Genomic DNA, 27,771 nt, shown 5'->3' on the forward strand with positions numbered 1-27,771 from the left:
GAAAAGAAAAAGACAACATGATTTTTTGTTTTTTTTATAAGTCATCACCATTAGGTTGTGAGCTTAATGTATGGGAATTTGGCTTGACCCCATCATGTTTTATATTAATAGGCAAAGAACTTACCACGACTAATAGGGGGACATGAAACCTTGCCTCTTAAGTCTACAAAAGTTAGATTGAAGGAAGGAAATAGCCTATACAGAATTTCTTTCTGTACATGCACAGAAATATATTAACTAATAATTTTTTTTATATTTTTCAAATCTCCTCTTAAAGGTGGGTAATTTCCATTTATCAAGTTGAAGCACATCATTTGCTTCCTTGAGAAGATCCTGCTGAGAAAGATACAAGCCCCTATTGCCACTTGTAAGAGCCATCTTGGCGAAAAAAGGGAAAAGAACCCTTGTACCCAAAAAGGGGAACTATTTACAAACAGCTATCCGTACTTTGATTACTCTATTTTATTTGTAGCGCTCCGTTATTTGCCTTATCATATCGCTTTGAACTTATTAACCTCTTAACTTCTTAGCCTTATATAACGTTTTTTTATGCTTTATTGAGCCGAGGGTCTCCCGAAAACAGTCATCCTACCTTGGTAGGAGTAAGGTTTGCGTACAATTTACCCTCCCCAAACTCCACGTTGTGGGATTTCTCTAGGTTGTTGTTGTTGTTGAGTATTGGAGGCTTGATTGTATTTGTACCTTGAGTAAACCCATAGCTTGGTCTTCATTCGAGAATGAATGATCCCAAAAGGGAGATATTGTAACACCCAGTTTTATTCTAGCCTATATTAAGTTTGAGGACCATAAGAAAGATTAAGAAAAGTGAATTATGCCTATTTATACGAGTCGACCTACGAGTCATATGAACTCCTATTGATCATAGGAAGGACTCTCAGTGTTGGCATTGAGGTTTAAAATTTAGCCAAGTATAGAAGTGAGTCTACAAGTCTACTGACGATTCGTAGAGAAGTCGGTGACTCGTAAGAATGAGTCATAGGGTCAAGGTCCAAATTCTGGAAAAAATATAAGCCTCGGTACTTTGGCTACAAGTCAACAGGATGAATTGTAGAAAGGATCACGAGTCGTAGAAATGACTCGTAGAGACCCTTGACACTTAGCCAAAAAGTCAAGACTCCAAGTCACTTCTACGAGTGAAGTTGATGACTCGTCAAAAAGCCTACGAGTCATAGAAATGACTCGTAGAAGAGATTCAAAGTCTGAGAATGTTGATAGGACAAGAAGGGTCCATGACCCGTAAGATTTCTATGAGTCATAGACTTGACTCGACGCAACATTTATAAAGTACAACACAATTCTATGACTGGTCTTCTACAACCCGTGTAGAAGTTTCTACGAGTCGTAGAACTGATCCGTAGATGCCTGAGTCAATTTTATAAAGGGTATTTCTATCTTTTCCCATCCTTTCCAAACTAAAACCCTAATGTTTTAGGACTACATTAAGTTCCTTATCAATATCCTAAACACCTAGACTCTCATTAACACTTAAACTAATTAAGAGCGAGGATTGAAGAAGAGGAGAAAGGCTAGGGTTCGAGTTCTTCAAGGGAGGTCTTCAACATTCAATTTTTTCACGTGGATTGAGTTCATCCATGTGCCCTACATCTTTAGTTTCATGAGTTTAGATGAGTTTGAAGCTCCATGGATCTAGTTCTTAAATTATTTATCATTCTCATTGAGTCATTCGTATATAAATTTTATTGTGTTATTGTATATGTATTATGATATTCCTTGATGAGTTTCTTGAGTCGAATCTTGTTGAGAGTGTGGGTTTGTGTTTGCATTCACATAAACCCTAGTGAGATTTCATTGTACTTTATGCATTGAAGGAATTTTAAAGAATGAGTTGTGAACGTTTTTGCATTAAATTTTTGATGTATTATTTTGAGTTAAAGACTGACAAGTATCATCTTTGATTGAAAAAAGTTTGAGCATGAGTTTAAGAAATATCTTGAGTTGTATCTTGAGCATGAGCATTCTAAGTATAAACGAGTTGAGGAATATTTCCCTAAAATGACTATTTTGAGATTTAGTTGAGAAGTTAAATTATAAATTTTATTTTAAATGCATTCTTTGAGTTGAGATGAGATGAATTTTGAGCTAAAGTCCAAAAGAGACTAAATGAGTAAATTGAGAAATTTGTGCGCTTAATGTATATGAACATAATAGAGTAATTAGGAGTAGTATTGAGCACCGATATGAGGTAACAGTGAAGGAAACTCCAACTCCATAAATTACGTAGCCATCGAGGATAGAAGCCAAGCCTCTCTTATCCCAAAAAAGGACTTTTATATTGGATTCATGAGATTAAGCGTTCTTTGCCCTGGCAAGGTATTGGACGGTTGTGGCAATGGCAATTTTAAGCATTGTATCATCACTAGCTCATAAGTGGTAGTTGTCATTAGAGAAACTCCCCAAGAGTAAAATATTATATTTTTATATACTGAATTACATTTATGTATTCATATCTTTTAAATCATTTTTTTACATATATTACATGCTTTATTGAGTAGAGCTATATTTAGAGTTGAGTCCTATGATTTGAGTTGAGTACCATTAAGTAAGTTTCTTTTAGCTATTTTACATACTAGTACATTCCATGTACTGACACTATTTGGCCTGCATCATTTTATGATACAGATACAGGTAATAGAGTTGCTCAACAGGCGCATCATTGAAGACTAAACCCCGTTCAGCTTTTAGTGAGGCCTTCTTGCAACCGGAGGACTTCATTTACATTCCTTTCATTCTTTCATCTTTTGATAGTCAGCTGAGGTGGCCTTGGACTTATCTTGTCACCTTCCTAGAATTGAGTTAGAGGCTTCATGGACAGAGTCAGAGTTAAGTTAGGTAGATTTTTTTTCAGATTCTATTTTAAAACTTAATTTCATTATTGTGTATATGACATTGATTACATCATGTTTGAGTATTGTTCAGTATATCATTCATTATTCATGATGTCTTAATTGTCCACTTGAATTATCTGTCTTTTGAGTTATATTAAACCTTCCGCTGAGTGTTTGGATGTATGATTGGACCAAGTCATTTACTTGGGGACCAGAAATGGTCTTCGAGTGTCTGCCACGCCTAAGGTACCCTTTCTGTGCAAAATAGGGAATATATCACAATTTCTCGGCTCTCAAGACTCTACAGCAAAAAGGGTCGTAGAAAGGAAGAACAGGACCTTGGTTGACATCACAAGAACCATGCTAATAGATTCTAAACTTCCAAAGAATGTTTTACCTGAAGCAGTGAGCACGGTGTGCTATGTAGTCAATTGATGCCTGATCAGGGAAACACTCAACAAAACTCCATATGAGTTGTTGAACAATTGGAAGCCAAAGTTAAGTTACCTCAGAGCCTTTGAGTGCAAATGTTTTGTGTTGAAAAATGGGAAGGATGATATGGGTAAATTTGATCCCAAAGGTGATGAAGGCATATTTTTTGGTTACTCATCTTCTAGCAAAGCTTAAAGAGTGTATAAAAAATAAACTTTATGAATTGAAGAAAGTGTCCATGTTATATTTCATGAGTCTGGAATATTCGAGAATTTGAGAGATAAAGATGATTCTGAGATTGAGGAGCTTCTTTAGATTCGAAGAGACAATGTTGTTGCTAATGATGGAGTTCAAACTTATGATACTGAAAATGATGATAAGGCTAATGAAAACAAGGACCCAGATTAGGGACCTGGTTCGACTCAAAAAGAAGAAGAATGAGCTCAATCTTCAGACATTAGTGAGATTAGTCAGGCTCAACTAGAAGAGACCTTTCTAATGACGAAGGGACAAATGTTGCTTCTGATCAACAACCATTAAATCATCCAGGGTGAAAACACCTATCCTCTTACCTCTTGGATAATCTTGGCTCTCCATTAGACGTTGAAATGCATACCAGGTCTAAAACTAGAAATCTAGTGGTTTGTACATCATTTTTATCTACCATTGAGCCCAAGAATGTGAAAGAGGCATTGAAGGATTCATATTGCATAAAATCTATATAGGAAGAACTTCACCAGTTTGAAATAAGCAAAGTATGGCACCAGGTCCCCCGTCCCTTTGATAGAACTATTATAGGGGCCAAGTGGGTTTACAAAAATAAGATGGATGAAAAATGAGTGATAACTAGGAAAGAATCTAGATTAGTAGTTCAGGGATATAATCAAGAAGAGGGTATCGATTATGATGAAATATTTGCTCATGTTGTTAGGATGGAAGCTATTAGAATTCTGATTGCATTTGCTACATATATGGAATTCAAGTTGTTTCAGATGGATATAAAGAGTACAAATATGAATGGGTAATTGAAATAGAAAGAATATGTCAAGCAACCCCCTAGATTTGAAGATGTTGATCAGCCAAATCATGTGCTCAACGTAGACAAAGCCTTGTATGGCTTGAAACAGGCTCCCAGGGCCTAGTATGAAAGTTTATCAAAGTTCCTTATTGACAATGGATTCAAGAGAGGGAAGATTGATAATACACTATTCTTGAAGGCAAGAGGAAATAATCTATTGGTAGGTCAAATCTTTGTTGATTATATCATATTTAGGGCAACCTCGAGTTTACTATGCAAGGAGACCTTGCTACTCTTATGTCCAGTGAATTTAAGATAAGAATGATGAGGGAACTGACCTTCTTTTTAGGATTGTAGATAAAGAATTCATCATATGGTACCTCTATATTCCAAGAAAAGTACATCAAAGATCTTCTGAAGAAGTTTCACATGACAGAATCAAAGCCAATTGATACTTCTATGGGAACCAATTCCAAACTTGATGTTGATGAACATGGTCCTACGGTGAATAAAACCATGAACAGAAGAATCATTGGGTCTCTACTATATCTGACAGCTAGTAGGCTTGACGATGCGCTTAGTATGGGAATGTGTGCAAGATTTCAAGCCTGTTAAAAAGAGTCCAATTTGAAGGCTGCAAAAAGGATATTAAGGTACTTGAAAGAAACTGAGGATTTGATCCTATACTATCCATCTAGAGATTCTTTCAACTTGGTAGGATACGCTAATGTTGATTATGCAGGGTACTTGGTTAAGATGAAGATTACATCAGGAATGACTCATTTTCTAGGATCCTCTCTAATCTCTTAGGGAACCAATAAACAAAACTCAGTTTCTCTATCTAACGCAAAAGCCGAGTATGTTGTTGTGCTTAATTACTATGGATTAAATAGCAGCTGGAGGATTTTGGAGTACTCACTGATACTATCCCAATGTTGTGTGGCAATACAAGTTCTCTCAAAATGACTAAGAATCCAATTCAACACAAGAGAACAAAACATATAGATGTGAGACATCACTTTCTAAGGGATAATGTAGATAAAGGCAATATGTGTGAAGTTTTTGCAAAACAGAGGATCAACTAGAAGATATCTTCACAAAAGCCTTGAGCAGGGATCAGTTTGAAAAGAACTACTTAAATCTTGGGATGATCAAGCCAAATTGACAAACCAAGTGATCTAGTTGATCCTTTTATTGGCTAGATTCAGGGCACATGTATCCTTACTTTTATTATACACATGTGGTTTAAATTCAGTTTCATACTTGTATAGGTATACACACATGGTATATCTAATTAATGGAAGAAAATGGCAAGATATATCTCAGCAATTGACATTCAAAAAATTGAGAGGGACCAAGGCCCTATTCATAGGTTAGCATTCTCACTACTTATTTTGAACTGCCAAAACTGCCATGTGTCAGTTATCCCTCTTCTGATCAGTTGTCTTTTCAAAACTGATTACCCAAGAGATGCTACTCTTAGGGACTAGACATTTCTTTTCATCCTCATTATAACTCCCACTTCACTAAAATTTATCTTCTATCTCTCGTTCTTTCCTCTTTTCAAATACAAGGCATCAAGTTTAACTCCAAAAAAATTCCTTTCTCTCTTCTCTCTTCCAGAAAATAAATTATGTGTCATAATCTATCTTCCTCTGAGAAACCTCCAGTGTCGCAAACTAACACTCCTATCTCTTTAAGGGTTGACACTCCATCATCTACCCCTGTACATCACTCTCAAGTTCCGACAAACCTACCTATGCCGAAAACTAAATTGCCCACTCTTCCAATTAAATTTTGGTCAAATTATGTATATATACAACTACTCCATCCTCTCCTCAAAATGATATCACCCTAATTTGTTCTTTGACACTTTTGTCTCTAAATCTCAAGGGTCGTCGCCACAGGCTTCTACTCATTTTGAGGCCAGGTTGATTCTCCATCCTCCGGAGAATGAACTTTAGTCGACCATAATTCCTCATCTCAACCTGGTCCAGTATCCTTAAACATGTCAGAAAGACACTTTGACGTAGATTTTCCTGACAAACGCACAGTTGGGTCCAATATACTAGCAGCAAGTGAAGAATGGTAGTACAAAGTCTAACGGAGATGCAAGGAGATGGAATCAAAACTCCCTTCTATGATTTGAAAAAAAATCACCAAACATACCTGTTGCAAAATCAAAGCCTGTCTTTGACCAGACCCATGTGAGTGGCTTATCTAGGGCACCAATGGATAAAGAAAAAGAGGATGAGGATGAGTTGCCACTTGTGACCAGATTTAAAAGGAAAAATCAGAAGACTTTTGATAGTGTCTTTAAGTTCATGGAAATGATTGAAGATAAAGGGAGCCCTAATCAAGAAAAAGTTGATTTGGTTGAACAAACTGAGCAGAAAAGCAAAGAGAAAGAGGCAGTGTCTGAGAAGGAAGTTCCCAAAAAAATTTATTACTATTTCAGAGAAAGGAAAGCATGTTGTTACTGATTCTTCCAAGATTAATAAGAGTTATACCACATAATTTACTCAGAAGAAATTACTGAGTGATGTTATAGCTGCCAATAAATCAAAAACAACACAGAAGAGAAGGCTAAGAAAAAGGGCAGTTGTTGAAGAGGAATTTATTCCTAAAGACAAAGTGATTGACGTTTCCAAAAACGCAAAGGGTAGTGAGAGTATTTCTAATTATGTGTTTGCTGCCACTAAGAAAAGACAAAGTGAGGTTTCAACTATTGCATCTGAAAAATGTATTGCTACGTCAAAGGGTGGGCAAAAGAAATGAAAGGAAATTGTTAAGAGAAAGAGACCTGTAACAGCGGAGGAACCTATCCTTGAGAAAGGACTAGGTTCGACTAACAAGAAGCAAAAGGTTGGGAATGTCTTGAGCAAAGATGAAAGAATTAAAATCTTGCATGCTCAAAAGGTTTTGAGTGGCAGAGTCTTTGATCTGGAGGTTCGTGAGAGACCAAGAATGAGAGACCTAGTTGACCTGTTGAGATTCAGGGATGGAAGTATTTGTTTGAGTGGCATGTTCTTACTTTTCATGATCAAGAGGTACGTGAGTTCTATTACAATATGGACTTCACTGATGATGGTAGTCTCAATACGAAGGTTGGTGGCATTATGTTTCCTATTTCTGAGGAAATTTTAGGTGGAATTTTTGGAGTGCCTAGGGAGGGAATTACCTCAGTGGATAAGCCTATACCCTCACAAAGTTTTATACTTGAAGCTGGTAAGTTATCGGAGTTGAGTTGCATTGGGGTTCCCAAAAAGTTCTTGAAGGGTCAATATTAACTCTATTTTGAGTTCGTCAACAAAGTTCTCTTGCTAGATCGGAGGGGAGAACTGTAGCATCTTCTGCTTAATTGTTTCTTACGAAGGCTCTCAGCAAACTTGATAATGTCAACCTTCTAGCCATTATGATGGAAAATATGCATAAAACAATGGCAGTGAAAGATGGAAAAATCTGCTCAATTTGGTCTTCGATCATTTTTGGCATTGAAGTGGGAAAAGGCATTAAGGGAAACATCAAGCAAACCTTCTCTCAATCTACTCTTCTTGAATGTGAGTGTGTTGAAGGGAGAACTGGAAACAAGGCCAAGTCTCAAGTATCTGATATTCTCAAGCAGTAGGAAAGGATGAAGCAAGAATTGGAAGAAATGATAGTGATCTTGGCTAATAAAGATGTAAAGATTTCTCGCCTAAATGCCCAACTGTTGCATGCTCAGAAAAAGGGATCTGGTTTAAGTAGGGGTTGTTGTGTTGAAGGCTCAGAATGAGAGTCTTACTGTTGAAATCAAAACTCTTACTTAGCAGTTACTTCAGGCTCACACTAACAACAATACTAGAATGACCCTCCTCTTTCATTCCCTTGCCCCCAAGCCTTCCTCCTCCTAATACCTTAATCCTTTAACTCTCGACTTTCCTAATTGGTTGGCAATTTTTGTGTTGTTCCTTTTTGTATTTCTTACTCCGTATGATGTAATATTATCCTCTTTTAGTAATGAATGTGTTGTTTTCATCTACTTCCTACTTCTTACCATTATGATGTTCTAATCGTGTTAAAGTATTGCCCCCAGTGGCCGTGAATTTATTCTACGTGTGTGTTATCTCGATTTGGTGTACTGTTTTTTTTATGATGCCAAAAAAGAGAATATTTTTGTGTTGGGAAAGTTCACCATAGGACCTGGTTAGAGTGGAGATAGGGGGAAGCATGCTGATAGGGGGAAAGGTTCATGATAAGATGTTGCTAGGGGGAATGCTTGTTTGTGGTAATACAAAATAGGTCCTTATATAGTTTCTCATCATCAAAAAGGGGGAAAATATTACTTTCAGGTTTTTATGAATTAACAAACTATCAGACCTGATACACCGACCTAATCACATGAGCAAATTGTATTTCAGACGAATGAGGACCAGTTGTAAAGCTGCCACCATCTGTTGTGGTTGGTAGGAACAATAGAGGCAGCAGACCCAACAACCAATCAGATGAAACCTAGGATGGGTCTGTCCAAAGTTAATATTCAAACCTTGGACAACAAACATTTGGCTTTTTGCACATCAAGACTATACAATCAAAAATCTATTGTTTTCTCTCAAGGAAGAACAACTTCCCCAAGGCATCAAACGGACCTGATCGAGTCGTTCAAGAAATGTCTTTCTTTGTTGCATTGTTGTGATGTTGTGTCTTATGCTTTAACATTATAAGATCAGTTCCTATCATATAAAGGAATATTGATTATTTCTCTTTGTATTGTATCACATTCAGTTCATGGCTAGAGTTAGCTTTGAAGTGGTTATCAAAGTCTATGTTAACTAGAGTTAGTTGGTATAGTGGGCAATAAAACTATTGTTTAGGCTCAAGTCTTGTAATAGAGTTGTTACAAGAGGGAAGGGGTTAAGAGTTTGAAGTCTAGGTTACATGAGTTTGTAAGTCTAACCTTTGCTCTTTGCCATTAGTGAAGTTGGTTGCTAAATCCTGTGGGACAGGTCATGGTTTTCCTCTCTTGAGCAAAGAGGTTTTTTACGTAAAATCGTGTGCATTATCTTTACTTACGTAGCTCATTTTAGTATTTATATTTCTATCAGTGGACCTGAACCATTAACACTGTGGTAGACTACCATAAGCTATCATTGCCAATCGTAAATAGTGAGCAATACATAGAATCACAAAATCAACTCATGGTGTGATAGTTATACAACATTAACAAATTTTTGAAGAACAACAACAATTAATCAATCTGAATACCCCCATCATGAAAAAAAAATTCTTTCCTTTGAATGGAAGGAATAGGTTAGCCTTCGTTTGCCCCATTGGCGACGAAGGAAAAATACTCTTTTTATGATCGAAAAAAGAAGGGCAAATATTGTTATTTGGTGAAATCTAAAGAAACAAACAAAAAACAAATTATGATGAAATGTTTGAGATTTTTCATTGTAATTTGATATAAACAAATATTGTTGGAAGTGTCACCTTAGGAATAGGCTCTGCAAGGTGCGAATTTGAATTAATCGTGTTTCAATACGAATATTGAATATCAAATGAAAAATAAAAAAAATACTTAAGGGAAGAGGTTGGACCAACCAAGTCCAAACCTAATTTATTCGAGATTCATGTAGATATCGAACACCGAATGAACAATCAGAAAACAAAAATATAAATAAAAAATCCTAAATGAAAAAGAGAGGACCAACCAAGCCCTTATCAAAAAGTGTCTCCCAATCTTACCCTCTCAATCATGAACACAAGATTACAAAAGGGGGAAAGTTCAGCCACAGCACTACAAATTTGTATTTTATATTTAGCTTACACCACTAAGCTCCTTCTTCATTTGTTTTTCATATATAGTGCTACTTAATATTTTCCTGCTTTCATGTCTATTTCCAGAGCTCTGCAAAATTGACCAACTTTTCTTAGAAGTGTTCTCCTTATCAGGTATGTACTTTATGCTGTGAAACATCCTCTTTCTTTAATTTCTTGTCTGGATTATGAGATTCTTGTCTTGTGGGCGTAAATTCTATTGATGGTGGAGCTATTGAATATTTGATTCTTGGGTTTTTGTTTACCTATCAAAAGTTTGAATAGTTTTTAGTTGAATTTTCTTGTATTTACTTCCTGATGTTCACTTTGGTTACTTGAAATTTATATGTTTGTTGAGGGTAAAGATGGTCAAAAATATATGAAATTCGACTTTTTACCTGTCAAAAGCTTGGATCTTTATGTGCTCCATCCATTTCAATTTAAGTGTTTAAGTTTGACTCGGCACAAAATTTAATAAACAAAGAGAGAGTTTTGAATTTTGTGACATTAAATTAAATACGTGTGTAAATCTTGTAATCTTGAATGTTGGAATTAAAAAACTTACTAAATATAGAAGAAGAAAAAATCGAGACAAACCAAAAATAAATAAGACATTTAAATTGGAAATAAGAGAGTAGTTTTTAATGGCCTATTCTTGCATTTCCTTTCCGGTGTTAACTTGAGTGGTTGAAATTGGAGTTTATGTTGGTGTTTATCAAATTTCTGAGGTCAAGGTTGTCATATCTTGAATAGGGATGACAATGGTGCGGGGCGGTGGATTTTTGTTTCAGCCTGCAAATTTCAACCCATTCCACCATGCATAGCACTTTTACCGGCATCCACCCGCCTTACCCCACAAGCTAAAGTTTCTTTCTATTATTTCACCAAAGTTGTATTCAAATTTCAAAGGCATAATACATAAATATGTTATTTAACTTGGCTTCATTTCACATTTATGTCCTCCATCTTTGAGTGTGCATAAATAGACACTTAAACTTGTATAAAATTAAACAAGTACATACACATAGGACGCCATGTAGGACACAAAATATCATGTAGGACGAATGTGTTTATTTGTTAAGTTTTGGATAGTTAAAGTGTCTACTTGTGCATTAGTAAAGTTAGATATCATAATTGCCAATTGAAGCCAAGTTAAGAGTCATATTTATGTATTATGACAATTTCAAATTATAAATAAGTTTGGCCCCACTAATAGTTTTGATATTTTGTTTTTGAGTATGATGCATTTTATATGAGATATGCCTTAGATACATGTAGTGTTGCATTATCTTTTGGATATAATTATATATTAAAATTCGTTACAGGTGAAACTTTTGATTGTTTAAATTAGCAGCTACTAAAACTATGAAGTGAAATTGTTTCTTCATATTTGTAATCTCACTGTATTAGAAGCTATTGAACTTATGATTTTAAAATTTGAACCACTTGATTATATGCCATGCATTATACCTCAGACCATAAGCATTACTTCCTCCGTTCCCAATTTAGGTGATACAGTTAAAAATTTTGAGAGTCAATCAAATATTTCTTTGATCGATTTTTTTTTTTTAATCTTGTAAATATTTTAAGTTTGTTTATTAGTGTAATTTATAGTAATATCTACATAGTTTTCAAATATATAAATTTTATTTTGAAAAACTTAAAGTTTCTATTTCGAATTCACGGCTCAAGTTTTAAAATTTGAATATCAAAATTTTAGTGATGCCACATAGATTGGGACCAGGAGAGTTAAGCATATAAATAACTACGGCTATATGATAATATAAATTCTAATAAGATATTTATACAAATATATTGTTATATTATTAATACATATGCTATTTGTGAGGACTACAGGAAGTTAAAATTTTGAATAACACAAATCTAAAATGAGAACTTCTTAGAATAAGTGACAGAGAACAGAGAGAGGAAGAACCAAGGAAAAAAAATATTAAAATAGCAAGAAACTATAACCTTGTAAATATTTATATTAGAAGTAATTAGCTCTTACATCTTCTACGAATCTACCCGGCATAAAATTATACATAAATTGACTCATAACTTATGTGTGACTTTGTTATGTGGAATTGTAAAATAATAACCAAACACCATATTTGGTGTGCTGAATATTATACAAAGCAAGTAGCAACTGAAAGCTACCAAACATGTATTAGCTATGTTAGTTTTAAAACATGAATAATTTCCTTCCTAACCATCAACAAAACCACCCCTTATGGGTTGAGGATTGTGAAGATTGAATTCATATAGCGAGTTGTTGATTATATTGTAATTTGTGAAAACTAGGGGTGTTAAATTGTATGTTGTGAAAAGGGAAAACTGATTCTTATGATGGAAAAGAGTGAGTTACTGCCCGACTAAGTTGCTCGGACTCATCACCAAAAATGTTGCCACACCTGTATTGGATCATTTGAAAATGCACTAATTTTGAAGGATCCAACACACACCTGATGATATTATTTTGAAGAGTCCGAGCGACATAGTTGCCTGGGCTATGTCTAGAGGTAAGAGCGAAACGTGTGAATACGTGGTGCACAACATGGATCCGAACCCTTCTGCAGACAAAAGCCTGATATTTAACTGTACTAGGGTAGAGTGGGCGGAGCGTTAACCATCGAGTTTGAACCATACGGCATTAGCCCATTTATCAGTTATAAAAAGATGTAAAGTAAAGTGCGTTAGCTCATGGAGAAGACAGAAATGAGACAAATCAAGATACTTCTCTGTAAACATAAGGCTTTGTAATTTTATCTTCTTACTCTTTCTCCTGCATTCAGATTTCTTTCCTTCATTCTGATTTCATGCTTCTCAGGTGATCTTGATTATTGGTGTCATTTGAGTACTCTCTCCATTATTTCAAATTATGTGATATAGTTTGAATCAGCACAGAGTTTAAGAAATAAATGAAAACTTTTGAAACATGTGGCGTTAAACATGCCATGACATTTTGTAGCTATCCACTTTACATACTGTGTTTAGTTTCCAAATTGTACAAATCATGTGCTTTTATTTTCTTCTTTTTTTTGCAGTATCCTTAGATTAAAATGAGCACCTTAGATGCCGCCCGAGCAGAGCTTGCACTTGCTGTATTGTATTTGAACAAAGCAGAGGCAAGGGACAAGATATGCAGGACTATACAATATGGTGCAAAATTCCTGAGTGATGGACAGCCTGGGACTGCCCAAAATGTTGACAAATCAACTAGTTTAGCAAGGAAACTCTTCCGTCTTTTCAAGGTCAGGTTGTGGTGTTGACATATGTTACCATCTCATCCAAAAGATTAAGTTGTTAGAGACCACACTTTAATTTATATTTACGTCTTTCAACACCTCCCTCACATGCGACCCATGGGTCAAGCAAACCCCAGGACATCTGCCTGCTGTGGTATCATATTGAAGCATGTGACCATCTCATATTAAAGCTCAAATTGTTAGAAAGAGCACACTTTTATTTATTTAATTATGTCTTTCGACAATAAATTTTAATGATAAGAGAAATTTTTCTTAAAACAATAATATGGTCTGTTTTAGGGGTAGAAAGATTTCTATTCCAAATGCTCATTTCGACCTTCATATTACGTCTTATTTTATTCTGCTGTGCTACAGTTTATCAATGATCTTCATGCTCTTATTAGCCCAAATGCCCCAGGAACCCCGCTTCCACTCATCTTGTTGGGAAAGGTGAAGAATCAGGCTTAATCCTTTTGGTTTCTTGTTAGTTCTTGTATTTCCTTGCTAACAAACGTCATGATTTCAGTCGAAAAATGCATTACTATCAACTTACTTATTTCTGGATCAAATTGTCTGGCTTGGAAGGTCAGGCATTTACAAGGTATCGAGTTACTTTGTATCGTTAGTCCCTGAATTTATTATGAAGATACTGAAGGTTATCGTCACACACTTTCTTTTGTTTATATAGAACAAAGAACGCACAGAGTTATTTGGCAGGATCTCGTTCTTTTGTTGGATGGGATCCTCAATTTGTACAACCTTGGTGGAGGTCATGTTATTTTCCCTCATTGGTAAATTGTATTTATGGCTCCTAAAATTTGGTTTTATGCCATTAATTTTTTTTTCTTTCGTACTTTGTTACACCAGATTGGAGAACTTGGAAGGCTTTCAACATCAATGAAAAAGTTAGAAAAGGAACTAAAGAATACTGATAAATATAAGGTTTGGCAATATCAAGCATTTTGTGTTATTACTATTCAAAATTCTGCTTGTAGATTGTTCTGTCCATATAGTAATGTTTGGTGAATCTTTTATTGCAGAATGAGCAATATCAAAGTAAGCTTCAAAAGTCGAACGAGAGATCTCTAGCCCTGATTAAGGCAGGCATGGATATAGTTGTTGCTGTTGGATTGCTTCAATTGGCACCAAAGAAAGTCACCCCTCGTGTAACGGGAGCCTTTGGATTCGTTAGCTCGCTGATTTCATGTTATCAGGTGTATATTAATTCTTACTACAAGTTTTACATTCGTCTTTTCAAACATCACCTATGTTTTTTAAGCAAATGAAAAGATAAAAAAACTTACAAAGGGGTGCCCTCCAAGCATTGGTCAAGTGTTGAGGGTGCAACATGTGACATGTAAGTTAGATGCACGTTCCGAATCTGTAGCCAATTGGAGTCGAGATAGAAGCCCAAGAATGTTTTTTTCCGATATAAGAAACAAATTATAACGGGTTATAGAGTAGGGAGACTTTTGATGCTCCTTTTTTTTAAAACCAAACTTCCAAGTAGGATTCCTTTTCGAAAGAAAGACTTAAATTCTTTCTCAATTCTCCGTAGCTCGTCTTCTGATACTGAATTGTCTTATTTTGCTCGTGCAGTTGCTTCCGTCACAGCCAAAGGCCAAAGCGTCCTGATAAAGGTCTGATGCTGCTCAAGAATTTCCCAGATCACCAGAATAAGTATTTATATGCTCAACTGTTTATAAGTTTTTTAGCAGTTTATCAACACGTTATGGTGGAATTACACCTTGTTTACTCTATCTTTGATTTTGGTACTGAACGTTATAATTATGTGTTTAAAGTCTCTTAGATCTTGCTATCAATGATAAATAATAAGACATCTTAAATTATATATACTAAGTAGCGTGAAGAATTTGTATGCTATCAGTGTAAATTGAATTATTAAAGGGCAGAGTGTTATTCTATTTTTTGTATACTATATCAGGTTTGATATGAGTTGCTTCTTTGGTCAACTTAACTATCTTAGTAGTTCATAAACTTGCATCATACAAATAACTTGGATTCACTAGTGTTTACACTAAATCAATTGATGCATGCACGTCTCTATATATAGACTTTTCTCGCTTAACCATGATTAATTACAATAACTTTTAAATTTTGATAATTATAATGTTTGGACCTTGCATCTCAACCAATTCCATTACATCCCATCAACCCAAGTACCGAATAATTAATATACATCCTCACATTACCAAATCACTTAACCAATTTAGTAACACCAGGTGTAGTAATCTTTTACCATGCACAAACATCAAATGTGCACCTTTTTTTCTGACTGAATTAATTGCTTATTTGCATATAAGCCTGAAATATTAGGGAAAAACTACAACAAGCAAATAGCAAAGGCAAACAACTCAAGAACACCAGGTGGACAGTTAGTTGGTGGAAATTTTAAAACTAAATACAAGAGACTATCATACAAGTTTCATACTACTAAAGTACACCAGGTTCATCCATTTCTTCATCATCATCATCCCATACCATGGGTTCAAACCCCCCATGAAAACCGTGTAACAGAAACCCCATAACACCTACATGTTCAACCACTTCTTCCTCTGATGATATTGGAGACATATTTGAGTCTTCTGAAAAGCTTTGCAACATCCATCGGAAAACCTCTGGGTTGTACTTCAACACAAACTTCCCTGATGGTTCGAGGATATCTATGTCAAATGCAGGGCAGAGAGGACCACCCATGACTTTCACATGACTAACGCTGCAAATATGAATGAAACAGCTGTTATCACAACATAAACAACTATTGCGCCTCAATTTCAATCAGTTGAGTTCGGTTATATGAGTCCTTAATGATCATATCGCTAATCTAAGCTCATCACCAGCCAATATTATACAAAATAAAAATAAAAAGCACTCTATAACATAGACAGGTCAAAAATATACGGCATATAATCACATAAGAGAAATTAGCATAGGTAGAACCCTCAACAAGGATCTCTATGCTTATGACACAAGCGCATGTCTGCTGCTACATCTTGCCATGGGTAGAGCAATAGAGAAGTCATAGATCTTTCAAGAAAGACGAGTGGAAAACTAACCATATGTAAAACAAGTCGTCCGTATGTTGCCTCTGAACTCTACCCAACAGTTCAATCTGCAGATATCCACCAATGCAAAGCACTGGTTCTGGTAGCTTGAAGTGTTGCAAACAGTTTGTCTGCTCATCAATGTTAAAAGATGTTAATTCATGCCATGCAAAATACTATGCTCCTTTTGAGGACTTAGAGATAAAGTTCAAACTGGTTAACATTTTACATTACACTACTTTGGCAACATATAAGCATAAACCTGCCCTACCAGTGGGAAATACTTGCCATAACAAAAACAAATTAGAGATGATACCATCTTTGTTAGGAAAAGAAGTTATAAAAGAATACCTGTGCCATAGGGTATTCTTCTGATGTATACGTCCATATGAACTTGTCATCAGCAGGCTGTTGCTGAGACACTTGCAGGTTATCATTTTTGTCTAGTGAATTTTTGGGGTGTCCTAACCGAAACCGAACAGATTTTGCAGAGTATATAGGCTTGCCGGGCTGGAAAAAAGCTGAATAAGATATTACATATTAATCAAGAGGATCAAGTAAAACATGAGAAAACTTTGAAACTTATATCAAAATAATTGAGAGGCATCTAAGGCCTCTGAGAGATATAACGGAAAGATAGAATGAAAAAGAAGCAAACACCTTCAAAAGGCTGTACACTGATTTCAGTAATAACACAGAGATCAGCTTTCAATTTGTAAATTAGTGTCTCAGAGGCATCTGGATCAGCATCTCCTTTACTTGACCAGTATGAAGGTCTACCAAGATATCTGTCCCTAGTTGTTAAAGTATTGACAACACTTTCGCCAGGAAATCTATCTGTACTCGAGGCACTAACTGCATAACCTATGCATTCACTCTGACATGTGTTTAATGTTGTAATAGCATGAAGAAGAGAAGCATAAACATTGTGGTCTCTCTTTAGAATATCCCAACTGGAATTGTGAGACCCAACACCATTTGCTTCTGTTGTCATCCAATCTGGTTCAGTTATACGTGCAATCCCAGAAAGCTGAGGGAACGTTCTCAGGCATAGTTGCTTGGAAAGCCCATTTGTAATCACTGCAAAAAATAAGTCACAATGTTACTATTTTACTTAAAATGAGGCCATTCTTCTCCCAAATGATAATGAACCTCAAATGACTTCCTAGTATTAAAACTGGCATCCGTATATTTTTTTCTGAACAAAGGGCCAACTAACCCTAAATTTTTGTACAGTCACTGTGAAATTCTAAGAAATTTATGTGGCATTATCAAGCTGGAAGGCCAGCAAGTTCAATAACTGGTATTCCAATGTATATCCAGGAAATTTTCCAACTTCCAAATAAATTAATTGAATTGGACAGCAGCTTATAAGAAATGGTATGTAGTTCTTAGAATAATAAAGCGCTTGTATATCTTTCTGAATGTTGTACCTTGTAAAAATCATTTTTCAATTATAGTTAAAAGGGCTTGTTTAACTCATGAGAGACTAAAAAGAAGAGGTCTTCAGATTTGCTCAAGATGTCTTCTTTGTGGACAGGAAGCTGAAAACAATGAGCATCTCTTTTTGTATTGTGAGACAACTGGAAATCTGTAGCACATGTTCTTTTGTATGCTAGGTGAATTGGGCAATGCCAAGAACTACTCTGGAACTTTTGAAGAACCGGAGGAGTATTGGAAGACGAGGGTCAGAGGAGAATTGGTTGCAGAGCATTCCAGCATGTATTTAATGGACAGTTCAGAAAGAAAGGAACCTCAGATATTTTGAGAACAAAAGTGATTCCATCCACAAAATTAAACAAAAGCTACCATCCACAAAATTAAGATGAATTGCCTCAATCTTTTTTATTTTGGGCGTAAACAGGATCTAATGGGAGAGATAACAGGTTTTTGAAGATTCCTTTGACAATTTGTAAGTTTGCAGATATACGTAGGATCCCCCACAATCCTCTTTTGTGAATGTAACCTTTTCTTTAAGCACCTGCTTGATGGTGCTGAGCCCTTTTGGATGTAAAATACTACTATCTTAAAAAAAAGAGCTTATTATTTTATGATGCCACATATATACTGAAGAACCAAGTTTTTCAACAACTAAAAGTAAATGTGGAATAAAATAATCAACACAAGAATGTTACGAGAAAAACATCCTCTCCCGGGAGTCAAAAAAATCACGACCTGCCTCTTATGCTTTTCCCTTCAAATTACCACTAAAGTTGAGCCACTGTTAACGACCTACCTCACAGGTTTTTCTTCTCAAATTACCACTTAATTTGAACCATTGTTTTAGGTTACAACTCTACAACCAAGGGACTACCTTGTAGTACCTTTCCCCTCTACAATTCTCCCCTAATTGTAGCTACTTCTTCCAAGACTATACCCAGTCAAGAAAGCCCTTACAACTCAAATACCTATTACAAATTCACTAGGAATGTAAAGGTTACAATTTAAGCACAAAGAATCAACTAAACAATAAAAATGGTAAAGATAACATTTGATAGGAATAGGTTCTCTTGTCATTGCCAATTGTCTCTCTCTCTCTCTCTCTCTCTCTCTCTCTCTCTCTCTCTCTCTCTCTCTCTCTCTCTCTCTCTCAAGAGGAAGAAACTCTGTAATAAGTCCTCGCTCTTATTCTCTCTTTGTAGTTGAGTTACTTGTCTTCAATCACATCAATGTGATGTTTTATATAGGAGTAGGATGCCACTTTCTTGTTCTTCCAATTCAAGTATTCAACATGGATTAGTTCAAGAATCCAAGAACCAAAACCATAGGTCTCCCTAGCTCTTAGCTCAACAATTTCCCCTTTTTTGATGACAACAAACCCATAATAAACATAATTGTATCATTGTAGTCGCATGTGCACTCAGGTGCAATCTTCCCCCTAAAAACCAACTTCATGATTAGCATCATGACTTAGTAAGATGTGTACTCTTACCCAAGTCCTCCTTAGGACTAACCTTCCACTTATCACAACCCAGTGGGTGACTGTTATGTCAACCTGATTAGATCTATATGTTTCTTGCACAAGAACCAGGTTCAGTCATAAGTCATAACTCTTACCGGGTTCTTTCATACAATGTCTTCAGGGGTAGCAAACCAAGAACCAAGTTGTTTCTTCGTCATCAATGATCATTAAAGTTATTTTTTATTCATCGTGTTAACCAGGTTTATTATCCTTTATTTCCCCCCTTTTGGCATCATCGAAAAGCAGAAGTGTTTAATTCCAATGATGATCATTGATCAATATACCACAAGTGCCTTTTAGCCAATTTAAAGTGTAGAAACAGAATCCAGTGATAATAAAGCGATAGGAACACCATTTTAACCAAAGGAACTTCCATGAATGCATCCAGTTAGCAACCATTGCATTAATGTGGGCAGGATGCACTTGTTCACTAGTTCAAACAACAGCTTATGGGCAAGAGCCACATATCTCTTGAATACTTCCCTAGGCTCATTGGCATTTCTTCCTTCCCAAAATTTGGAAGTCAGATATATCCTGCTTTCCTTAGGTCCATATTCAATCCATTCTCTTTTCACATATTCATCATATCCTGCATTTGACACTCCCAATATGTCTCCCAACTCTTTATTGGTGAATGAGATTTTCACCCCTTCCACTATGGTCTCAACTGTGTCTCCCTCAACCAATTTAAACTTCATGTAGAACTGACAGACTTCATCCTCATGCACCACTTGATGAGAGTCAAAAAGTGAGTGGGACCATCCTTGACAGTATCACCTTCTTCTTAAGTGCTTTCATCACTGTTCCTCCTCTCCAGTAGCAGGGTCAATTACCCTTTCTTTTAGAACTTTCTCCACCTATACTTTAACAGCTTTTCTCTTCATTCTTTTGGAACTAGGTCCCACAACAGAAGGTCCTGATTTTTTAGTCCCTTCTGAGGACCTTTTTCTTTTGCCAGAATCTTCAGAAACCCTTTCTTTCTCCTTTTTTTTGAAATAGGTAACTTTGTATTCAGGCAAAAGAACTCATCAAGAAACTGATGAGAAGGGATTTACAAACCCCCAGGGAGTGCCATCATACTCAAAATCCAAAATCAAACTTTCAAAAATATACAATTGGCCTATAAACTCCACTAAGCTTACAATTGATCTTCTGTGAGCTGCTAAACTTTCCTTCATAACATCTCTCATTCCCTTCTTTCCATAGTGTCCACCAGATGCAAGCAGGGATATTTTTCCACCAATCTTCCTTTGATCCTCTCTTTCCAATTCCTTGCCAGTATGTTAGGACCTCAAAAGTGGTTCTGGGCATTGTCCAATTTACCTCGAGTATACAGACGAACATGTTCCACAGATCTGTAGCTATCTTGCAATGCAGAAATAAATGGCAATTTACTTCAGCCTCTTGTCCGCACATGTAACACCTTGAACAAATCTGTATACCACTTTTTTGTAGCACTTCATGGGTTGGACAAGTTCTTTCTCCTTCTCCATAGGAGCTTCTTCTTCCACCTCTTTATTAGCATCATCCTTCATCCTCATCACTTACTCAATAGTTTCATCAAGACCCCTAACATCAAATTGTCTTTCATTCCTTTTTACTTTTTCTCAAGAGCCTCATCGAGCACAACTTTACCTTTGCCTCTACTCCTTTTAGCCACAGATGAAGTGTGTCCCATTGATGTTAGTCGGATACTCTTATTGTCTATGTGCTTTTTCTCTACTCTTTTTAAAGCTTCTCTTCTGGTTGTGTCTACGTGCAGCCACGGTTCATCATCTTCAGAGCTCCCATCATTTGTCATGTTTCTCCGTACATCTTTCTGGGATGTATTTAAGGGCATACCCATGTTGATCCAAACCTCGGCTTCCTCAATCTCTTCTCTTCCTTCTATATTTTTCTTGAAGGAACCAAGTTCTTTGGTGATGTCTGCTTCATTGTTCTTGATAGAGGGTTACCACATAAAGTTCTTAACGTCAGTCAAAAATAAAAAGTTAGGATTTCTAACTTGTCGAACCTCTAACGTCGTTGTTCTTGATAGAGGGTTACCACATAATCTTGTCGAACCTCAATAATTGGAGATGATTCCTAGCTAAGTTGCTCAGATTCTTCACTTTCGGTGTCGCACCTGTGTCGACAGACATAGATGTGGGTATGGGATCCGTACCGAATTTGGTCAACCAATTTTGGGCACTTTGATCAAAATTAGCAGAAAAATTCAAGACAGATACCAATTATTTCTGTAATCAAAATGACAGCAAAGGTGAAACTAAAAAAAATAGAATAGCTTTCATATAGAAATTTCTATGTTCGTCCATTTCCTTTTCTCCTTTTGGATTTTCTCCTTGGAATACCTTGTAAGTTTTCTACATAAAGTCTCATAATTTAAACATATAAGAGCCCGTTTGGATCCCTTTTTAGCTTTTGGACGTTTTTGCCTAATGCTAACTTTAAGCCATAAAGTTCTTAACGTCAGTCAAAAATAAAAAGTTAGGATTTCTAACTTTTTTTTCCTAAGTGCTTAAAGCCATTTTGTTTGACCATGAAAATTACTTTTATATCCCTTATATTTTAACTAAATTTCCAAACTACCCTTTTTATTCTTTTAACCCTTAAATTCAAACACTTATTTTCAACATAAGCACTTTTATCCAAACACTCAACTGCTTATTTATAAAAATAACTTTCAGCACTTCAAAGTTCTAAAAGCCCTTCATACATTAAAGTTACTTTTTTTAAGCCCATCCAAACAAGCTCTAACTCTATTTTTAGATATTTGAATTATTTTTAACTGAATTCATGCACACGTATCCGTACCCCCGAATTTAAAATTTAGATCATGAAGTATCAGACTTCTAGATACGCACCCATATTAGACACCTGCACCAGAGTCTGAGCAACTTAGGTTCCTAATTCCTAACTTATCCATCAATTGATTTTTCATCTTTCTCGTCTTCCTTTGCTTGAACCAGGACAATTGGTAGTTCCCTAAATCACTACGCCATTGACCCTTTAATCATCACCCTCCTCAACGACGTGGACTTTCTCATTCTTACGCATATCTTGAGTAACTTTCCTCATTCTCAAGGACTTGTTCCTCCTAAATCTCTACTTTTTCATCCTGAAGAGAATCTTTAGAATTTTTTAGCACTTTTGGCAAGGGGGAATTCTTAATGAATTTCAAGTTACATGTTAGTGAGTTTGAATGTTTCAGAAGGCTGAGAATATTCCAATTCGGTTGAGCTAGACTTGACAAAGGATTTAGGAGTCGACATTGTTAAAGGGATTGAGAAGTCAACAATGTTAAGTTTTCAATTTTCTCAATAAGTCCACGTATCCTTCATTGACTGTGTTTTTCCAATAAAATAATCATTGATCTCGACATCTCATTCACAGTGATGACTGACATGAACCTACCATATTTATTGAGCTTGAAGGAACATTAAATATGGGTAGATATATCTTTACATCTCCAAGACTTACAGGCCTTGCCTTTAAAACCTGAAGCCTCCCCTAGCCTTTTGCAAATCCACAATAGAGCCCCTCTGCTCAAGCTCATTCTCCTCATGTGCAGCCAACACTCTTTAACCACTAGAACCCCGTGCCATTTGAAGTTCTCAACTCAGTGAGGTTACCCTTTAATTTTAATTATAATTTGTTCTCCATGATCATGAAGAAAAGGAAGCGAAGGAAGAAAGGGTGAGAAGGGAGGTTGAAGAGGTTTCTCTGGAAAAGGAAGTTTGCCGAAGAAGGGAGGGATCCCACCGACTAGAAGGACCCTTAGGATGTTATCTTGGAATATGTGTCTGGGAGAGTTATATTCATCCTGTTGCTTTCTTCTCCACAAATTATATGTTAACACAAATTTTACATGAAAAAACTCCTCTCCCCGAGTCGAAAAAACCACAGCCTACCTCATAAGCTTTTCCTTCCAAATTACCACTAAATTTGAGCCATTGTTTAAATTACAACTTTATAACCAATGTACCACCTTTCCCCTCTACAATTCTCCCCAATTGTAGCTATTTTTTTCGAGACTCCACCCAGTCAAAGAAGTATTTACAACTCAAACACCTATTACAAATTCACTAGGAATGCAAAAGTTACAATATAAGCACAAAGAATCAAACTACACAACAAGAACGGTAAAAATAACACTTGATAGGAACATGTTTTTTGTCAATGCTAGTTGAATCTTTCAAGCTAAAGAAACTCGGTGATAAAACCTCGCTCTTATTCTCTCTTTGTAGTTTCTTGCCTACAGCAGCATCAATGTGATGCTTTATATAGTAGGATGGTCCTTTTTTGTTCTCCCAATCCAACATGAATTAGTTCAAGAATCCAAGAACCTAATCTAAGTTTGACTTGATTTTTCCTTCACGCGGCGGTTGTCTTGCTCCTTTTTCCAAAGCTTACTCCATCTATGCAAATATGGTAATGTTTTCATATTCTTTCTTGTTCTTTGCTCCATTGGATTAGCCGTAATTCTAATTCCTCAAGGAATCCTTCAATACACTTGAAATCTGTTTTGCGCTTGATCAACAGTCTTCTTCTCTTCTACTGTGAGGACCTAGGCTCTTCGAGAGTGTATCTTTTATGTAGCTCTTGTAGTAGACATGTTAAGAATTGGTTCTTTAGTAGTTCTTTGTCATAAAGAGTTCTCCCTAGCTTGTGGCTCTTAGCTCAACAGAGCTACTACCAATAAATACATACACATTGAAAATGGGTACAAGAAATTGTAATCTTCAAAAAGACATAACTCTAAACTAAGCCCAAAGGTTGGCAACACCAAATTCAATTCCTCCCCTAAAGCTAGCTCTTTTTCCTCCTCCTTTACAAGCAACTAATATGCTTAACATTTTATAATTGAAAAATGAGATTATTCAGGAATACACATTAAATGTTGAGATCACACATTAAATTTCCAATAATAGATCCATAATCAAAAAAGTGTTTGTGATTGTTCCAGAAGAAATGAAACAAAATATATGATAAGAGTTAGGAAAGTTAGTTGGGTTTTAAGTATGTTTTAGTAAGAGTATGAAAGATCAAAGACCTAGTGGCCATGATTATTTCATTGTAAGGAGTACAAATGGCTCTTTGAAGAGAGTTAGAAACAGTGGTCAATATTCTTCTAGTGCTTCAATGGCCTTTGACTTTTTCTGTTATAGGTATGTAATTGATTCGGAAGATGAACTATTAGCCAATAACGTGTTCATTGCCAAGGTTTGTGTATAAAGAGAAAGATAGTCCTCTAGGTTATCCGAGAGTGTTATGTAGAAAGGACCATGGAGAATCCTATTCTAAAGGGTGAGGAGAAGAGGGAGCTAGCTTTAGAGGGCAGTGATTACGAGACCACGTGCAACAAGGAAGGCAACACTCAGTTAGATCACATCACCAATACTTGAGAATTAGCCAAAAGACCATGGGGGGTCATTACTAGATCAAACTTCTTGACAGAAGATCATTGTGCCATATGCAAACAAATACCTAATTATATCAGCTAACAATGTATGTTAAACAACATTTGCATTTTCATTCTTTTCTATTGTAAGAGGGAACAAAGTTTTATTGATTCCAGTTGAAGTGACAGCCCACAAATTCATACAATTGACCGAATAATAAATGATACATTTCTCTACACATTTGGGTGTAAGTAAATTATCTAAACATCCTATAGGCTGCCCCACTTGACCTCCACTTCCTCATTACCATCCTTCTTTTTCTTTTTTCTTCAATTTTCCCAAGGAAGAGAGGAAGATGAATGAATTGCTTTAACCATTTGAAGAGTGATTTTACTATGACTTAGGTAAGAGACACTGCAACATTATAGCCTGATTTCTTTTTAAAACACTAGGCTTCATAATGTTTTCTCCTTTGCAACTTGGGAGAAAGCTCATCTTTTTTTCTCGAGAAAGAGAAGAAAGCTCATCTTTTTGGACCATTTACAGTTAGATTTTTTATTACATTGGACCATTTACATTTTTGACTGAAGTCTTGGGCAAAATCCCCAAGATCATCCCGTCATTTAGGTATTGCCAGAGTCTCCTTGATTAGGCTCAAACCTGGATTCACTGGAAACAAGGAAAATAATAGGTAATATCTTCATGAACATGACACCGCTGTTGTACGATGCAGAGTGACATAAACAGAAAAAAAAACAAGAATATAATGTTTGCCTAGGATAGAAGGCAGCTCCTTTTTTTTTCACAATTCGAAGTCTGAACCATTAATCAACGCATAATAAGATTAAGTTCTAGCCTCATTTCTAAATGAGGGTCTAGCTGCAAACAAAGAATGTGTTGTGAATTCACAATCCAAAAATGGCTTACATCTCCAGCATTAATCTACGATCAATTAAAATGAGGGTAACCCTATATTGAAAAGATACACAATGGTCTCATTTTTGCAGACTATGGCCCTCAGATACCCATAACCAGCAATTACGGGAACAAATATATTCAGATAGGAAACAGATGCAGTAGACTGCTTCATTATTAGCAGGAAATGTGAAACTCAGTAAGATGAGGAGTTATTACTATGAATAAAAGAAATACTTTTTTAAGTGTCACTGCCAAGAATGACTTTTATCAGACTTCAGTTAGCATAACTCACCAAAATGGTGCCAAAGGCTTGAAACAGACCCTGCACGGACGACATCTACCGGATCATTCAAACATGTCAGAATATTAACTGACATGTCACTTTGAAGAGATTGTACAAAATCAATCCGAGTCTCCATTCTGATTGACTGGCCACTATAAAAGTTAATCCAATCAATGCACTTCAAGTTCCGAAACCTGAATCAACACCATATGTCAATTCACATGACAAGCATCAACATTTAAGAAATGGAAAAGGAGAACAGGAAAAGATGACAATTATCTACTCCAATCTTTGCCAATTCAAAGACAAATAGCAAACCAGGTCGCTAGAGATCGATCAATCAATCAACTACACCTCTATCCAAATTAAGTTGGCAACAATCACATGAATCTTGTATGTCCATTCTGTCAAAAGCCAAGTTTTCATTCCACTTCCATATATGTCTTTTAAGGCAAGTTGAGGGTTGTCTAATGGTTCTTAAAACTCGCATATATCTCTATGTAAACATAAAATCCTCAACAAACTAGAAGGATTCCTAACAAGTACCCGAAGCTGAAGTGTAACGATAAGAATTTAAAGTCTTAATCCTAGATGATCTATACAAGTATTTACCTTTCATTTTGTTCTATTTTCGGCTGAATAAACATCAATCACAACCAGTTGTATGCTTTGTCTAAACAACTTTCCACCCTGTAATTTCAGGTCTACCTCATCCCTTTTTAATCAAGTAAGGAATATACTCCTTAATATTGGAAAATACTCTCGTATACAAGAAGTATACCAAAATAATACAAAACCTATTTTAATTCTACGAAAAAGGGCCTAAATTACCCTACAATTATCAAAAATCGAGCACGTTTGCCCTTTATTATCTTTTGGTATCAAAAAGGTTGTTGTCATCTAAAAATTGGGCCACACTTGCACTCAAAATAAAAGGCTGTTCACATAAGCATATACAGGTGGGGAGAAAACCCTCTTACCCTTTAACCCGTATTTTACTGAGACCCGTTCCTTGATCCCCTCCTCTTTAACTCCCCAACCCTGTGCTGCCCTTACTCCCTTTTTCACCCATTTTTGCTGAGAATCTCTGATAGAAAAAGAAATCCAGCAGACATCCACGATTCCATTTTACTTAGAGCCTGTTTAGATGAGCTTTTAACTTATGACTTATAAGCGGAAATTCATAGGTTAGGATTTCTAACTGCTTTTGGCTTATTTTTGCTATTTAGCTTAGAAAACACCGTTCTTTTCCTTGTTTTCTTTTGTTCCAATTAGTGATTCAGTTATCTTCTTTGCCGTGTCAGATTCAGAATTTTCACTAAATTCAGAATATGAAAAAGTAAATGCACAAACAAGATTCAACATCTACTGTATACGTAAAAAAAAAAGTTTAGATGAAAGCCCTAGCCCCAAGCTAGCTCCTACCCTGCTTCTTTGCATTTTCCAAGTCAAACAATGAAAAGCAAAACCAAGCCATAAGGTCAGAAACTAAGGAGTAGGAAAACAAATCATATCGGACGGTTAAACGAAAGGGGAAAAAGAAATCACCAACAGTAATACAGGCACTAAATCTAAAAACGCTGAGGCTAATCCAAAAACAGGGATGAAATTACCTTTTCCAATTGGAAATCCACGCAGAGGAAAACTGAAAAGGATATTCTCAAGTTTGATCACATTTACCAGTGAATCTGTTTTACTATGTCATAGATCACATCATGACTAATGGAACCATGTCGTGAATAGTTCGGTGGGCTGTCTTTTATGAGCCCGGGACCAAAGG

The 27,771-nt window shown here is 36.0% G+C and overlaps 2 protein-coding genes across 2 annotated transcripts; one reads left to right on the plus strand and one right to left on the minus strand.

Annotated features, from left to right (window-relative positions):
• Positions 1 to 10,021: 10,021 nt before the first annotated feature.
• LOC129875496 (peroxisomal membrane protein 11C-like) lies at positions 10,022 to 15,312 on the plus strand. The gene is made up of 8 exons (XM_055950770.1): positions 10,022 to 10,248; positions 13,161 to 13,367; positions 13,737 to 13,811; positions 13,888 to 13,962; positions 14,050 to 14,130; positions 14,229 to 14,303; positions 14,402 to 14,575; positions 14,961 to 15,312. The coding sequence occupies exons 2-8, from the start codon at positions 13,176 to 13,178 to the stop codon at positions 14,994 to 14,996; spliced, it is 708 nt and encodes a 235-aa protein (XP_055806745.1). The 5' UTR covers positions 10,022 to 10,248; positions 13,161 to 13,175; the 3' UTR covers positions 14,997 to 15,312.
• Positions 15,313 to 15,547: 235 nt separating this feature from the next.
• LOC129875494 (F-box protein At4g00755-like) lies at positions 15,548 to 27,728 on the minus strand. Its single transcript, XM_055950769.1, has 6 exons — positions 27,605 to 27,728; positions 26,001 to 26,185; positions 17,087 to 17,506; positions 16,778 to 16,947; positions 16,439 to 16,557; positions 15,548 to 16,098 (listed from the first exon to the last, which is right to left on the minus strand). The coding sequence occupies exons 2-6, from the start codon at positions 26,125 to 26,127 to the stop codon at positions 15,816 to 15,818; spliced, it is 1,119 nt and encodes a 372-aa protein (XP_055806744.1). The 5' UTR covers positions 26,128 to 26,185; positions 27,605 to 27,728; the 3' UTR covers positions 15,548 to 15,815.
• Between the last annotated feature and the right edge of the window lie 43 nt (positions 27,729 to 27,771).

Source organism: Solanum dulcamara, chromosome 12, assembly GCF_947179165.1.
Source record: "Solanum dulcamara chromosome 12, daSolDulc1.2, whole genome shotgun sequence".
Classification (NCBI taxonomy): Eukaryota; Viridiplantae; Streptophyta; class Magnoliopsida; order Solanales; family Solanaceae; genus Solanum; species Solanum dulcamara.